We start from the raw sequence: 17,543 nt of genomic DNA on the forward strand, positions 1-17,543 counted from the left end.
TTGCAATTTATTTATATTTTTAGTCTGATGGAGCAATCAGATTTACTTGAAAGTGATTGTAATTTTCTTTATTCTGCTATTTATAAAAGCACAGATAGTCACAAAATGATGTTATATACATTTTTTTTGTTTCGTCGTCGTCCTACACCTACACTGGACAAACCCAGGACAAAATTGGATGATTTTGTGTATTTGAATAACCCCATAAAGTGGCATTTTATTCCTTTAAGCAGAAAACCAAGATACGCTTCAGCAAACACATTTTTATATAAATAGTTCCTACAATAAATAGAAAGCAATACACAGTTTGCAAAAAAAAAACACAAAATCAGAAGATCAGTCTTGATTCCCGTTGTCTCAGCTCCTCCACCTCCTCCAAACTGAGGTCGTTGTTTCTCAACCTGCAGTGTAATAGGAAGGGACAAAATTGATCAATGACAATGTCATTGATTGATTTTTGTGGTTAAGTAACCACAAAAGAAAGAGTGGGAACGTTACTCACCATACTGATTTCACACGGGTATTGTGTTCTAGGGCTTGAATCAGATATTCCACCCCTGTTCTGGTTATGCAGTTCTCTGTCAACCTATTACCGGAAATAAAAGGGTGGAGCAACTAAAGGATTATTGTACAGTGAGTGAGTGCTCAAACAATCAGCCTCTCAGTGGATATACATGTGTTCATTGTCAGTACCCGTATAACTTGTTGCCAACCCTTACCAAAGCTCCTCCAGTGACGTGCTGTTCTTGATAATGTTGGCGAGGGCACGTGCTCCTGCTCTACCCACACCATTACCTACCAGACTGCATTCATACAATTGGGTTAAGTATTCTACACCTGCAGTAAGACTTCTATATTGCTTTCAACTAAAAAGGTTTAATATGTCATCGAGTTACTTACATAAACATATTGTACAACTGATTTATGCATTTATATACATAATTGTAGACATTATGGAGCAACACAGAAGTCGGACATATCTGAATATGTTCAGATTGTAATAGATTGTCAACACTATACCTACGGTTCCAATATTCAAAGGAAATATTACCTAAGCCACACCAGAGACGTGCTGCTCTCGAGAGCACTGGCAATGGCCACTGCTCCTGCATCTCCGATCTTGTTGCCCCAAAGCCTGGGAATACAAAGAAATGTTCGTAAATAGAAATGTTCCACCATTAAAACTTAGGGAATTTTGCAGGACCCTAAATTTACCCTAAATACTTCAGTGAATGGTTGTGTTTCAGTCCCTCTGCCAGCTGCTTTGCTCCTTCTTCTGTTATATTATTGTTGCCAAGCCTGAGAGAAAATAGAGGTGTTAATTTGCTATTCGTTACAAGCTACACAGACTTTGTGCGTATCATCATGGTTTCATTTTAGTGTCACTTTTGATGAGTGCTGCTGAAAATACTAATGTGCTGACCTAAGAGAAAGGAAATCCTGTCTGGTCTTCAGAAGATGAGAAAAATGCTGCGTGCAAGCATCAGTTAGCTTGTTGTTGAAAAGCCTAGAGACAAACAAACTGATTATGAAAGGAAATTGATCAAACATAATTTGGGACATGTGATAGCGTTATTAATCATTTTGACAACACTGACTTACGCAATTTTCTGGAAGCTGTCACACTGGATAACTTTGGCAAGCAGTTTGCAAATTCCCTCATCTGTAATGTTATTATTTCTGAGGCTGATAATGGAAGAATATGAAGAATATGAGCATGACATGTTTTTTGCCTTATTGTTGAGGAAGCTTTATCCACCATAATGAAGGAATAATGTAATCTGCTCATACTCACTACAGGGAATTGCAAATGTGCATGCAGGGAAGAAGCTGCTCCACTCCAACATCACCCACAGAGTTGTTGTCAAGCTGGAGGCCAATAGGATTCCTCAAATGCTGGAGCACATAGGCTAGAGCAGTGCACTCTACAGGACCGATGTTACAGTAAGTCAGTTTCAGGTGGTCCACCTCCAGCTTACTCATGGCATCTTTAGCAATCCTGCTGTCTTGCATTTCATAGATGCATTTGATAAGCCAGACGAAGCCTGGCATTGCATGCATGCTCTTCTTCTCCCCCTCTACAGGTTGAGGGATAGACCTAAAGTGTTTATGCATGCCTTTGGACAGGCATCTCGCCACCTGTCTGACCCTCTTCTCCATCACGGCACTGGGGCAGCAGTGGAGCCGCAGGCTCCGGTGGCGCTGGGACAGTAGTCCAGACACAAAGGTGGCTGTGATTTGCATATTTGGGGTTTCAGACAATGTAGCTTCCTCCTTTAACGCCTGCCCCTGTTGGTCAGTGGAAGGCAGGCAGGCCCTGAAGCATGCGCTGCTTCTCAGACCTGTCTCTCTCATGTTGTGCGGCTCAAAGAGCTTCGGGATAGTTGAGCTGTGAGTGTTATTTGACAAAACAATGTACAGCGCAGCAAAGAAGCATTGCATAATCATATGTAGAAATTCAAAGCGTTGACTGTGGGTGGATGACATATCTTTGCTTTGGATGAGAAAGCCCATGCAGATATCCTTCTCAGTTACACCACATGCCTCAAGGTATGTACCTGAGAAGATGTAGCAGCTTGTTCCTATTCCCTCAAAGGCAAGCTGCCCGAGATGCAAGACTGTGTTTAGGTGTTCCTGGAGCCAACCTGACCCTGTGGTGCTCTTAAGGGAGCTTTGGTGCTGGAAAAAGTGCTGTAAGATCATGAGGTAAACATCTGTGATTGTTTGTGGGCTGCCTTCTCCGCAACCTAGCAGCTCCTTGTGGCACTGTGAGACAATCCAGCAGAGGACTGGACAATGGCACAGTCCAAGTAAAGTGGTGTTTGTCTGTAGGGATTCTAAAACCTTAGCAGCCACAGTGGGGTCGCAGTGATGCTTCCGCACAAAACAGTCAATCCCACTGGGGGAAAAGCCTTGCAGGAGGACCTCCTTGCGGAGGTGTTTCTTCAACGCAGGGCCCACTGCCTCAGGGCGACTCGTCACCACTTTCCGCACACCCTTCATGAGGGAACCCTGGATCAAGCTGAACAATAGTATGTGAACAGGTGCTCGCTGAGTTGGGCAGCAGAGCCAGTGCTCATCTGAAAAGCCCTGTTTGAGCTCATCCAAGCCATCGAAAGTGAAGAGGATGAGATGCGGGTGGTCCAGAATGAACTGGAAAATCTCCTCCTGCTCCCTGTCTGGCCAGCAGCAGTGCTGAAACAGCAATTCCTGGACAGACAGTTCCTGCTGCTCTGAATTCAACCTGCGGCAGCTGAACGGAAACAGAAGGAGGAAGTCCTGAAGGGCTGCCCCCCGAGCCCAAAGTAAGTGCAGCCTCTGGAGTAAGGTGCTCTTCCCACCGCCCGCATCCCCAGACACCAGCACTGTGTCGGCCTCGCTGTTCACTGTACCCGCTGTACCAACTATGTCCTCCAGGCCCAAAGGTCCATGGACATCTTCACAGTTATGAGCTAGTTCCAGCTGGCCCTCAGTGTAGATGTCATCCAGAGACATGTGGCTGGTCCCTCCATAAGTTCTGAGGAAGCAGGACTGAGCAGACACAGAACTGCTGAGCTTTTTCTGATACTTTAAGACCTCTGTGAAAAAAAAGCATATATTACACATGAGATTCTGTAACTCTGAATTGTGGTGTGCTGACAGCTCTTCTCACAGTTTTGAAATATACTTTTTTCTCAACCCTGTTTTATTTTTGGAGCTCCAACATTTCCGTTTTTTTTAAAGAGAATGCGTAGATGAATATTTATATTTAGCTTGCACATGAAACCTCCTATTATCTATAAATATATATTTGGTTATGTCATGAGTAGGGATGGGTATCGTTTGGGTTTTTTTCCGATACCGGTGTTAAACCGATACTTTTAAAACGATACCGGTGCCTAAACCGATACTTTTTTATTTTTTATTGCCAGAGACAGAGTAGTGTAGAAAAAAAGTATTTAAATCGGCTCAGGCACCGGAAGAAAGCACCGAAATCTGCGTTGCTTTTCGGTCCGGTAGGTACCGGACGTTCTCGGTACCCAACCCTAGTCATGAGGTTGTGTTTGTCTGTTTATCAGCATTACGGCATGATTCAAATGATGATATACCTTTTGGAGGAGTCCAATTCCCCTGGTTTAGCAGAGATCCAGATTCACGTTTTTGCTGAATATACTGCAATACAACCGTCGCTGCTGATTCTCCTTTTGATCTGACATGGTCAAGCAAATGCCTTGCCTGGTTGACATAAGTTGCAACAGATTAATTATTAAAGGAATAGTTCTACAACTTGAGAAATACCAGTATTTGCTTTCTTCGGTTAAAGTTCGGTAAAAGGATTGATACTACTTTCATGTCTGTATGCTAAAAAATAAAGCTAGCACCAGCAGACAGATAGCTTAGCTTAGCATAACGACTGGAAACAGGGGGAAACAGCTAGCCTGTCCAAAGGTAGAAGGATCCCCCTACCAGCTTCTCTAAAGTTCCCTAATTAACATTTTTGAATCCCTGCAAAACCGGAAATCTAAAAAAGGCACAATGCGGTGTTATGGGGGGTTATGTGACGGCCTTTTTCTTGGTATGACTTTCTAAAAAAGATTTGTGACTCTAGATTGGTGACCTTTATAAAGCTTTGTACTAAGCTAAGCAAACAGGCTGCTGGTTCTAGATTCATATTTACAATGCACAGAAAAGAGAGGATTAATTATGAATATCTAGTTCTTGGAAAGAAAGTGATTAAGCGCAATTCCAAACTATCCGTTTAGATTGAGCGCAAAGACATTTCATGACAGCACATCTAGTTTAAGCAGCAACAACAAACAAATACACTGCAGGTAGGCTGAGCAATATTAACATAAAACAATCAGCAACAGCTTCAATTCCTGTATAACATTCCAAATTGCCAAAAAAAATATAAAGCAATGCAAAAACTAGGCACCAGTTTTAATTCCAAGACAATTGAAAAGGTCCAAAAAGGAACAGGAAGTTGGTTCCCACAGTGTGTATACCACGTAAACCGTCCACGCTCTACCTGCTGAGAGGGGGTGTGTATAGGCAGCCGCACTTCGTCGCAGTCCGCGTAGGTAAAGTGTCCGGATGCGACAAGAGCTCTCAGTGCATCCTCAATGCAGCCTTGGAGCTCGCTGACCAGGCTCGGTCTCTGAGCCAGAAGAGTCTGAGTAGATGTGCTCTGGTGCTCTTCGTTCTCCTCTACATTTGAACAGCGTCCTGGAAATGAGAAGCCAGCTCTCTGCGCTTCGGGCAGCACCTGCGTGAGAGCGGCATAGAAGCGCGCACAGGTGTCCCCGCCCTTCGCGTGAACCAGGTCGAGCAGCTGCCTGGCATTGGTGTACAGCGCCCGGCCGGGTACCTGTATGTTCTGGTAGTCCTCGAAGATGAGCTCCCCCTGGGACAGCAGGATGTCCAGAACCTGCTCCAGATGTTCAGCCGACCCGCTGCTGCACAGCGCATGCAGGATCTCTACCCGTTGTCTCAGCACGAGCTCCTGGACAAACATGCTTGTCGCATGTCAGCGTCCATACTCAGAGACTCGGAGACATCCAACGTGATATGCTGCTTTCACTTTCACAAGCGGGCACAGTGAACACCCACAAGTCATCATGCCATTGGTCATCAGCAGTTCTACTAAAGTAGCCCACTGTAGGATACTGACAACACTGGTTGTTGGTGTTGATTCACTGGAAAAGTTGTGTGTATGTAAATGTTACACAATCAAAACAAAACAATAAAACCTGAAAAAATAAATGTAAAAAAAGAAGAAACTTCCAAACAAAAGCTTTACACAAACACAAAAGTGATCTAACAGCCCTCTATCACAAAAGCAAGTAACAGAACTCGATATTATCACTCACGATACACAACAGAGAGCTTTCTTCCCTACTTCTGTCAATCATACCGAAACACTGCTCTTAGACTGGCCTCTTCCTCACTCCGCAGCTGAAAGCAAAACTTGTTCTGCTAACAAGTGTAGCTGCACAGTGTTCCTGTAAAAAATGGAAACTAAATCTAAATGAGATGCAACTGCCAGAACTCCGATACAATGGATGCAAATGCAGTGAATTCCCTTCCTTTGTTTGTAATATAGAAGAACCTGTTTCACAGGTTGAATGCAACCTGGATTTTTGTTCAGTGGGGCGTGATGACCTTTTCACATCCTCTTGCCAGTGGTTTACAGGGTGAATGCCACTGCATGTAGAGGGACATAAAGAGGAAGTATCGTGTTTTTATGATAAGCAGAAGCTCTGGCTCTATTAACGGTTCATTTGACACATTTGCGAGAAAGCCTCCCAAAATTGTACTAAAAGCCACAGGCCCGTGCTGGTAGTTCCTCAATGGTTGCAATTCGCTCATGCAACCACTTGGTGGAACAATTGCATAAATAAACCAACCTGACTTTTCCCAGAGGCTGGTACTTTTTAATCTATTTAACTTTTGGTCACATTTTTTTAATTCATTTTTAAATTTCAGAAGCTGTGTTTTAACCATCACCATATCCCTATTCCTCTTTGTGCTGAAGTTCATTTTCAGTGGTTCAATTGGACATCCTTCGTTGATTAGAAGCTGGTATGAGTGGGTCTTAATTGTTTGTTGGAAATAAATGCACTGTATGATAATCTTTGCATGGTAACCATTATGCAGTGTTATAACAGTAATAATATTGTAGTGCCTGCACCTGCAGCCTAGCCAGCGTGCTGTGTATGTGATGTAAACTTCAAAAAGTGCATATAAAACACTGCCCTGGAAACAGCTCATATTGTGATTGTTATACATTAAAAAAATGACTTTTTGGATGGTCAGATGATTTGTCATTACTGTTATTATAGTCCCCTCCTGCGTACCATGATCAATTTATTGTGTTTCTTCAGGGAGTCCTTGGGGAAAATCTTCAAACACATGACGGCAGGAGTAATGAAAGACAGACTGGAATAAAACTTTCGAAAGTGAGTTTCTTTTTTCCCATTCTTCTTCTTCCTCTTGTTTAAGAAAGAGGCAACTCCACCAAGGGGAGAGAAATGCAGAGTGCTCTCTGTAAGATATCCTATGAGAAGCTCTAACGTGGAGTTTTGCCATCCAAATCACAGTAGGGGGTCCAGAGGAGTTTGGCTGGATAAGAAGGAAGGTAAGAAATTGTCAATAAAGAGAAAAGAGACATAGTCACCAAAGACATCTCTGAGTATTTCTATCCTCGGTTGCAACACACATCTCCTTGTGCAAGGGAAATATGTTACGTGGCTCCAACTTCTGTCATTTGGACTATATAAACTTCTGCATTATTAATGAAGAGACAGAGAAACACAGTATAGATGTCTCTATGAAATATTGACATATAAGGATTACGGAAATTAGTTTGAATAAAATGGGTTGAGCAGGGGTCAGACATGTGCGTCACATATCCCGATACCTTGGATTTGGCAGCAAAATAATGTTTTTGTAACAGCAAGGAGTCAAGGGTCAGAGGCTGCTGTTCCTGATCAATATGTGCTCAGCCTGGATTGAAGACTGAGTTGTTAATAGGCATAAAACCTCTGCTGTTTAAGGTTGTTGTTGGTGTATTCTCAAGACAGATTTCAACATCTGACAAAAGAAATATGTTTTGTTTTCTCCCACATCATTTTACAGACAATCAGGATAAGTGTCATTTTTTTCCCACCATGGACACACAGATAGCTTGACTTAAACTTGGCCTGGAAGATCTTCTCCTCAGCTTGCAGTTTACCGAACTCAAAAGTGAAGTCTCGCTCCATATGGAGTCAGCTCAGCTATGTGTACTTCACTATAACTGCTGCCAGGTATTAAATAACCTTGTCCAAAGTCAGTTTTAAACGGTATGTCAATAAATAGCAATGCAGTTCAATGCTGGATCCAACCATCGCTCATAGCAGAGATAGAATACTTTGGCTCCAGTCAGTTCATCGCTGTGCATTCTTTCTGAGCAGATATCCAAAGCACATGTGGTGAGCTCAGTGTTCGGCCAGGTGCACTGACGTACCGTATGTGCATCCATTGGTTTGCCAGAGACACAGAACTCCCAGAAGCAGAGCAGCACGTCGCATCCTCTATGAATTCTGAATTAAAATCTACAGGCAAGTTGCAATCATCCTCATGCTCAGAAATTTTTATTTTTTTATAATGCAAATTTGCGGAAAGAAAGAATGCACAGCCATAATAAAATGTATATGGTAAACAGAATATGTGAGCAAAATTGCAAACGACAACAATACACAGTAAAATACATATTTTTATGTTTATGTGTGATTGTATCAACAGTTCGTATGATATCTTATGAAACGCGTGTTTTCCTACAAAAGTCAGCAATACGTGTCAATTTCCGCTGGTTTCATGCATACAGTTTTTCCCCAAAAAACTTACATCTTCACAGAAAACATCTAAGTTAGTTTAGGCAACAAAACTACTTTGTTAGGTTGAGGAAAAGATCGTTGTTTGGGTTAAACGGAAGTGCTGTTACTGAAGTACACAAGTTACACGATAAAAACATCAATGTCTTCTCGCTACACACAGGGAATGAACAGCGGTCGTGGGAGAAAGATTGTTTTTGTTTCTCCCATCCAGCTCCTATGTTTTGATATCGTGGGATATCAATGCTGGATGAGAACGGCCTAAACGAAATAATCGATCTTAAAGAACAGGTTCACATTTCTTTCAGTGGAATTTCGTACTAAAAAGACACATTTTGGAAGGTACTCGTTAATTTGACAGCTGAAGCCTAATTTTAATTTCAGATATGTTTTACACAGACAGAATAAGGACTACTTTTTCTCTCTTACATTGACATGTATTCCTTATTTAGAAATGTAGTTGCTTTCAGAGATTTCTCCAGAACAAAACACAGTTAGGATTCTAGGAAACACATTTGGATATAAGAGATGCGTCAGTGAGTTAACGTGGGGATTGACACAGTTTTTAGTGTTAAGTTACTCCAAAAGCACTGTTGGAGTTTATTTGTTTTGAATGGTGCTATGACACATATATGGGTAGCTACAACTACAAGATCATATTTGAATGAATCAACATGTATAGCTTCCACTGAGCAAACAGCAGGGAGGATTCTCAGTGCCCGAACAAATGATGCAACAAAAAGCATCTGCCCAGGGATTTAATGTGTTTTGACTTTACACAAGCATTGAAAGCTTCATGTTTACTACCAGTGTGTTATTAATATACCAAGAACCATGACAACCACTTTTACAATGGTGTCAAGTAAAAACGATGAGTTATATACCTAATCTTCCATTCCTCTGAGACGGAGGAGTGACAAATAAAGGTGGATTACCTCTTTTTATTGATGGAGACATTAACAGCAAGAGGATCACTATGTACAGCAACACTATAAATATGCAGACATGCAAGCCTCATATAGACTCACACGTTGGAAGGATTAGTGCACAATTAGAAAAGGCTTCCGGAAGCCAGAAATTGAGGTATTCAACAGAGGAAGTGGATGGCATCACGCACGTGTGCATGAACATGTGTGTGTGTCAATCAGGATTTAATTGATGGGAAGATTAAAGCTCACATCTGAGAGCCTCCTTTTTTTGTTTCAATGGCGGCCAAGTTGAAGGAGTCTGGTCTCCACCGTCTGCCCGGGGTTCGGGGTGCTGCGCTCAAGGTTAGCGGAGGCACCCCGCTGAGCGAGCGCTGTCTGAGATGGGTCCTACTTGTTGGACATTCATTATCAAACTCTGTTTGCTCCTTTCATCTGCAGCTCTCTGCAGCACTCAACGTAAACTACAGAGGCACCTTGCAGCTTGACATCTCTCCATTCACTCTGTACCTTAAACAGCATGCTGCCACATCAAAGAGCCGCGGCTGCCTTTGATGTTGCAAAAAGAAAGAGCTCCAATGATCTGCTAAAAACCAATGCAACTTTCTGGAGCCTTGTTTTATTCTTTTGCTATCTCTAGAAGTCCAGAGAGCTGATTTGTGATCTGGAAAAGTTGAACTGTGCTCTTTGCAGAAGTGAATGAACGACTGTGGGGGGGAAAGGGAGTCCACGACTTTTCCCATTGGTGTTCAGCATTACGCTCACTGTGGTGCGTGCCACATGTTATAAAGTTGAAGGGAGCTGTCATAAAGTGTCAAGTTTAAAGTGAATGTTAAATGGCCAGACAACGGCAAACATCCATCACTGTCAACTATAACTATTTATGAGACAAAGGGTCAACATTCAGCCCTTCAGCTTTTCATATTCTACAAATTACCTGTCATGGATCAATGGTTATTCATGCATTTCCATTTTTATCACATAGACAAAAAAAACATAACCAACAACATCAGTGTGTAGGTTTTAGAAACCCCAGGTTTTGGGTTTATATGCTTTAGCATCCAGTGCATGCTAACGCAACATCCTTGACAATGAGAGTGCTTGGCTTTAGCTTTGAAAATAGTGTACATGTACTGTCTTCAAACTATCTAAAAGTACTCTTTTGTTTATATTTCCAGAATTTTTGCTTTTATAAAAAAAAAAACGGATTTTCTGCGAATGACAAATGTGTTTTTGCTTTGCTTTTCCCAGTCGTTTGATGACACAGCAATAATAAATATTATAAATAAATAATAAAATCTCTTCCGAACACAAATGGCCCCTTTGTCATTAATCTAAGGGAGCATAAAAAAAAGGTAAAACCTCAAATTGGTGATTGTTATTTGCATTGCGAATCACTTTTCATACTGACTCCAGCTCTCGGCCATTGAGGTGGTCACTTGCTATTATTGTTCCATTCCTTTGCTGTGTTTGTGTTTTGAGGGATTTCCTTTCTAATGTTTAACACATATATGGAGGGCATGAGATTAATAATGTAAGCACTGATCATGAATAGCAAAATTAAGGAGCAACTAATGAATAACTTCTCCCCCTCTAAGCCCCGGCCACCTCTGCATCAGAGCGGAACAAAGAAGACTCTTTCTACAGTGCCAGCTTGGTGATTATAGGGTGGATTTAATCCTGCTAATTATAATTCCGTCAGATATAACAAAGGAGCTGTCCACAATTAAAAGTGACATTTGATGCAGTCGGCTAGAGGGTCCGGCACACTGAACTTTGTCAGCTTGTTTCCTAATTGAATGAACTTGACAATAATTGAAGTGTTTTATTTTTGCCCTTCTTTCCACACATAAAAGACTTCCATGCCAATTAGCGTTAATTCTCCCGTTCCCCTCTTTCTTTTCATGCACTTGAGTAGGCAGGAACCTGCATTTTCCGATCATTTGCATTATCCAAAGCGAATCTACTTTGAAGTTGTGAGATTCTGTAAGAAAAAGGATCCACTTATCCCACATGAAAAAATGTTCAAAGCTCATAAATTCACTGGAACAGATGTACATTATCATTGGATTTGCCTTTTTTTTCCCTCTTTGCTTCTGTATTGGTAATAGACTACCTCATGTCTTTCTCATCCTTAGTGTTTAGCATCTTGCCTTTACAGAAGCGTGCACCCTTCTGTGCCAATCCACACTTCAAAGCTCTATGCCTATCTGCTGGAAACAAAGCCCACCGAACATATTATGGCAGTCTCTCATTTCCCTATATTAAAGTCAATATCATTGCTTTCTTTTTGCCAGTGGCAACAAAGGGATAGGGTTTATTTCTACACAAAAAGACCATTCCCTGAAATCCATGTCTCCCAACAACACAAATACAACATGGTGCACATGCACAGGAAAGGTTTATCCTATTACAGTTCCTACTAATGTTGAATTCTTCTGTAACAGTCACCAAGTTATTAGCTCTAAACACAGAAAAGCCATAGATGGGGCTATTATTCTCTGAATGAAATTACATCTAATTACATATTACATGACTGACTGCTGGGTGCTGGATATTCTGACGTAACAAACTCTTTTGTACTTCCTTGGAGTCAACGATCGCTACAAGCAGCAATACCGGAATCAAACTTTCCCAATTTAGGTCTATAGGGGAAAACAAGTATTTTTGGGCCCAATAGCCTCACGTTCCTGACCCCGAAGTTGAAATTCAATGGTTTGGCCACAATGAAAATTGGCAAGCCCCCAGGAACAGCATCTGTAAATCACAGGATGTTTTTTTGGGAGGTAAATCAACTTCCCAGTACGGACACCTACATAGACTTTACTAATGGCCGAATCCAGATATGTTCGCCCGAGGTTAAACACCTGGGATGTGGGGTTAAAGGAAAGGCTGGCGCTCTTGCCTCTTGGACCCATGGAAGCAGGTGATTCAAGTAATTTTACACCCAGGAGATTTAACTTTTTTGCCACTAAGCAACTTTTCCCCGTATAATAACAGTACACTGTTGGTACCATGACATAAATGATATATCCTCTTAGGCTCTCGTAGAGTTATTAGAGTAAGTGAATGAATATGTGCAGATTGTTGTATTAAACACCTCTGTGCTGTCTCAGAGAGCATTGCATTTTCTTCAGTGTAATGGGTACAGCCCTCTGGAGGATGATTCTCACAGTAATAGCTCACTGTAAATGTTGTGGGTACTGCTCATCTATAAATGATCACGTACCCTTTGCTCAGACCGTGTTTTCCCATGTTGTAAGATGCTGGCCTTTGTTCACTTTTCAGAGAAAGAAGGAATCCATCAACACCTATAGATCATCCATCCATCCATTTTCATTCGCTTAATCCGGGGTCGGGTCGCGGTGGCAGCAAGTCCAGCAGGCTGACCCAGGCTTCCTTCTCACCAGCAGCATTTACCAACTCATCAGGGGGATCCCGAGGCGTTCCAAGGCCAGCCGGGAGATATAGTCCCTCCAGTGTGTCCTGGGTCTTCCCCCGGGGTTGGACGTGCCTGGAAAACCTCTAATGGGAGGAATCCAGGAGGCATCCAAATTAGATGCCCGAACCACCTCAGATCATTTGACCTATAGATCATTTGACCTTTTTTTTTTACATTGACAACTTTTGATATCGTACTCCTATTGGTGTTTCAGCTTTATAGTTAAGATAACAAACGGATCGAGTGAACCTTCCACTGAACAACATTTGTAATAAATGTATTAAAAAGTAGTAAGTGAGTTTAGATCATCTTTCTCTAAAATTACAAAGCAAACTTAAGCTTGAACTTGTAAAACATATTCTCTCCTCCCACCCCCCCTTTTACCTGAAACATATGATACACATATACCCGACCCAGAGACTGAACAGCAGAGACAGTGCTGTCATTTCAAAAGGCGTGAATGCATTATCCAACCGTTACTCTGCACTGGAGAAGAAAATCTCCATGAACACCAAGGCTATTACAAACATATGTGAAGAGTTGAAAGGACTGCAGATCAAAGTCAAAGTAAAAAAAAAAGAAGAAGGAGAAAATGTAAAAAAAAAAAGATGTCTTATGCCAGGCTGCAGAGAAGAGAGGATGCAGGAGGATACAGTAATGTCCCCTCTGGCTATACAGCATGTGAAACTTGCAATGAAGATGCAAGGCAAGAAGTTTTGGAGCATGTATTTTTTTAAAGATCACTAACAAAGAGCCCTGATTCATAACTACAATCTCACAATCCTAACTTTGAAATGTTTTTGTGTCGACTGTTTGCCGGGCTTGTGGTTTGAGCACTTTAATCTTATGAAGTGCCAGGTTTGACCAGGTATGGACTATTGCTCCAACTTGTGTTTTCTTTCCCGGCAGAATGTGAAACTCAGCTGTCATGGCTTTCATTAGTTATGGCAAATATAGCAAAGCAGTTTTCATGCAGCGCAAGCAGGGAATTTACTTGATTTGCCAAGTGCATATGAAAACAGTGCCATTTATTTTTGAGTGATGCTCACTCGTGCATGCCTTAAATCACTTTGAATGCTTTTTTTTCTCCTTCTACTTTTAACAATACTAACAAAAACCTTTGGGGAACAAGCAATGAAGTTGAACACCGGTGTACGATGTGGTCACCCTGATCATTTGTAACTGCTGGCCTGCAACACCCAATTCACCGCCATGGATTGTGTATCAGAATGAAGATAATTGTATTTATAAATGATTTTAAAATGCATCCATTACATTCTCCTCACAACATTAAAGATTCAGGAATATCAAGCTGCACAGGAAAAACAGGGGAGTAATTTTTCCAGAGTTAACATTATATTCCTCTAAAGTAGTAATATTTCATCATTTTGGAGCGTAATTACTAGCCGTAGCCAGTAGAGTAGGAGTAAATATTCAGAATAAAATCTATTGGAGTACAACAGCGTGACCACGCCCACTACGGTTCCTTAAATTACGTTTCTGCCGCCATGAAACCTCTCACTACGCTGGAACGAGCTGACGGTTTATGGGACGGAAGAGAGCTGAAGGGAATCAAATCCAATTCGATATATAATCGGATCCGATTCTATTAAATATATCATCATGTAGATTTATTTATTTAAAATATGAACACTGAATAGAATAAAAAATACTCTGAGGCAAGAGTAGATTTTACTCTATTTAGACTGGGACCAAATGTTCTACCAAATGGTATTTTTTTTTATTTGAGTAAAATTTACTTTGACAAATTTACTCTGTGGTTACGCTGTAAGATGCTAGCTATGTATAGATACGTTTTCTTAAAAAGAACTAGTAAATCCTGAGGCAGCAAATAGAAAACTTTGTGAAGCTAACGGTTGTGACTGGGCAAATTTCTCTGATGGGTAGCATGATGTGCTATTTAATATAATTAATGCTTCAGAGCCATTCCTTTATTATTTGTAATTTGTATGCAATGGCACAACTCAAGCCAAGACTATACTTGCTTTTATGTTTTCAAAAAAAAATCTCTAGGATAAGCACAAGTAAGCCTCATTATAAGAGGAGGGGGGCTTTAAAAGTGCATCTATCAATGCCTATAAATGGCTCAAAATCATACTGTAAGGGTCCTGCATTTCGGATGTCTTTGTTGTTAACTGCAGATATCTAAGTTAATTCAAACCCCAGCAGAAAATGTGTAATTTGGTTAATTGATTTGAAAAGTTTTTAGGCAAAAAAATCTCCAATTATTTTTCATTCTAAGCCTTATGTGTTCCCAAAGGAGGGGATTTGTTTTACCATACATTACATACTTACCATATATTTAAAAAAAACATACTTTTGGAAGAGAAATATAACATTTTCACAAAAGTAAAATGTGTAAATTTGCTGTCATGATTGTAACGGATTACTTCACACCTCCGATATGGATGCTTTTGATAGCTGAAATGTGTAAAGCAGCTGCAATAATAACCCTATAAGCCGTTAGGATAGAAACCATTTGTAATGATGATACAAGTTCTGCGGGTTACACCGCCTTGCTTACACAAATAGCCGCGCGTTCGTGAGAGGAACGCGTATCACATTGCCAAGAGGCGGCCTCTCTGCGGTTGCCCCGACCAGAGATAAGCTGCTAAGCTGCAGATGAAAGTGTGTGTGCATGTAGAGAGCGTGGCGTGGTGAGCAGCTGTGGTCAGCCAGATTTGGGAGCCCTCTGTGACACCACAGTGAAGAGGAGCTTTGCTTCACGATGCACACGGTCACTTCCTGTTGACCTTCGCATCAATCCAGCTGACTTCTTAGGAAATAGGGAACATAGAAGTAGATAAAAGGAAAAAGATGCACCCCAAAAAATTGGAAATGCATAGGAGGTAAAATATTTTCATTTACAAGTGAAATTAGAATGTTCTGGTTTTTGACAGTTGTCATCCAAAAATACACAGTGTCATCTTGTTTTAATCCTGAAGTATCCGCCTTTCTGTGTGGAGTGCGTCTGTGGATTAGCGGATAATGTTTGTGAAAGGTGCTTTGTGGATCCTGCACAGGATAAATATAGATATGGATGGATGGATGGTTGCCCCCAAGTTCATCTTTTGTAGCAAATTACAAAAGGATGAATGCGTCAACATAAATGGATCATAAAGCAAAGATCATAATAAAGTTGAAGCCACGGGTCTTGAAAGTAAAAAAAGAAGCTTCTCACGAGTTCTGGATAACTTTGTCACAAAAGGCGCTTGTTTCTCTTGTGTCTGTGGATAACTTTGTCACAGACACGAGACAAATTAATAATTAGTATGAAGGCCGATTGATCTTTTCATTTAACTCTCAGCAAGAAAAGCAAACATATTTATTTCCAAAAATGAAAGATCCACATGGTAGTAGCTTTTTTTTTTATAACGCAATGCAAAATGTTGTGTTTTAGAACAAATACAGTAGATGACATGCTAATATATTTAACTAGTATATTTTGAAGGCATATAAGTTATTGTAAATACACATGTGCTGTGCAGATTTGCACAATAAAACAGACACTGACAATAAAACATAAAATAAAGTGACCCCAGAAGTCAGTGAGTTTATAAGGAACAGGTTCATACTTTAATAAAAGTTTTTTTTACCCCTTGGCACAGATCTGCTATCAAATAAATAAAGCAATTAATCAAATACAATCTATATAAACTAAACAAAGTAATGAAAAACCATTAGGAGGGAGGGAAAGGAGAGAGAACAGCTAGTGCTAAACAACTTTCTTCTACAACAAACACCAAGTGAACGTGTGTCTGCGTGTGGAGAGACGGACAGATAACTACTCCTCCCTGCTAAGTGGGACTGGCGGATATTGAAGTACTAGCTGACAGTAGGCGAGTGAGATAGCTTAACAGTTTTTTTTATTATAAATAAGCCTTAATTTCTTTCTACATGATACTGGTTTATCATTTCTGCAGTCCACTATATACATCAGTTTAAAAAAATGTTGATACATGGATGTTAAAAAGCAAATTAGTGGTGCAATACATATTATAATAACATGGAGGGGTGGCTGTGAATACTGACGACTTTATACAACAGGACAGAGGATGGTGGAGGTGGAAGTTTATGTCACCGGGTTTGAAAACATTTGTTTCCGAAAAGAGGCGCTGACAATTTGAAAAAAAAGAAAAAAAAGAATTAAAGAAAAAAAAAAAAGCATTCAGGTGGATTTTGATAGCTGATGACTGAAAGCATTACTATTATTATTCCGATTCCAAATATATAAATGTTATTATGGTAAAAGGCATAGGGATTTGAACAGAAGTTGTCTAAAGATTAAAACAGGTTTCAAAAGGAAGTTGATTCACCAAAGCGTCTGGTAAAACCTGTGACAAAACCCAGAAGGAAGAAAAACTGCTTTCCCAACTCTCACCAAATACGTTAGAAGTGCTCTTGAGCAAGGCACTTGCTCCAGTGATGCTGCTTTGAAGACTGCAGAGTGGAAGTGAGTTTTGGTGGCCAGCTTTCTGATGTGAGTTCATGCAATTGTACGAATGTGAAGCGATGCATTGGATAAAGGAGTGCCGTCTGTTCAGTGAAACTCTCTCGGGGGAAAAAAAGAAGTTGAAAAATTGCAACCTGACCGAGCCTTTCACCCCAAATTCCTTCGCTCGTCGTGTCGAATCGGACCACCCTGCAGGAGGAACGGTTGCCGGCGTGCTCTCCGTTCACACAGCCAGGCGGCCATTTCCACACTACTTGCATTGGGAGAGCCACACTGGTATCAACGCTGTTTCGGCTGAGGGGGAAACTACTGACAAAAGAGAGTTACAGTTGTATGTTGTGCAGGAA

General features: G+C 40.9%; 1 protein-coding gene across 1 annotated transcript; it reads right to left on the minus strand.

The window, feature by feature from the left end:
• Nucleotides 1–206: 206 nt before the first annotated feature.
• nod2 (nucleotide-binding oligomerization domain containing 2) lies at nt 207–5,494 on the minus strand (the record flags this gene model as incomplete). Its single annotated transcript, XM_079216485.1, has 10 exons — nt 207–401; nt 503–586; nt 720–803; nt 1,052–1,135; nt 1,216–1,299; nt 1,424–1,507; nt 1,603–1,686; nt 1,796–3,578; nt 4,089–4,215; nt 5,009–5,494. 10 exons carry the CDS (start codon nt 5,492–5,494, stop codon nt 329–331), a joined length of 2,973 nt encoding a protein of 990 aa, XP_079072611.1. The 3' UTR covers nt 207–328.
• Nucleotides 5,495–17,543: the final 12,049 nt, after the last annotated feature.

This window comes from Taurulus bubalis (assembly GCF_910589615.1).
Source record: "Taurulus bubalis genome assembly, chromosome: 4".
Classification (NCBI taxonomy): domain Eukaryota; kingdom Metazoa; phylum Chordata; class Actinopteri; order Perciformes; family Cottidae; genus Taurulus; species Taurulus bubalis.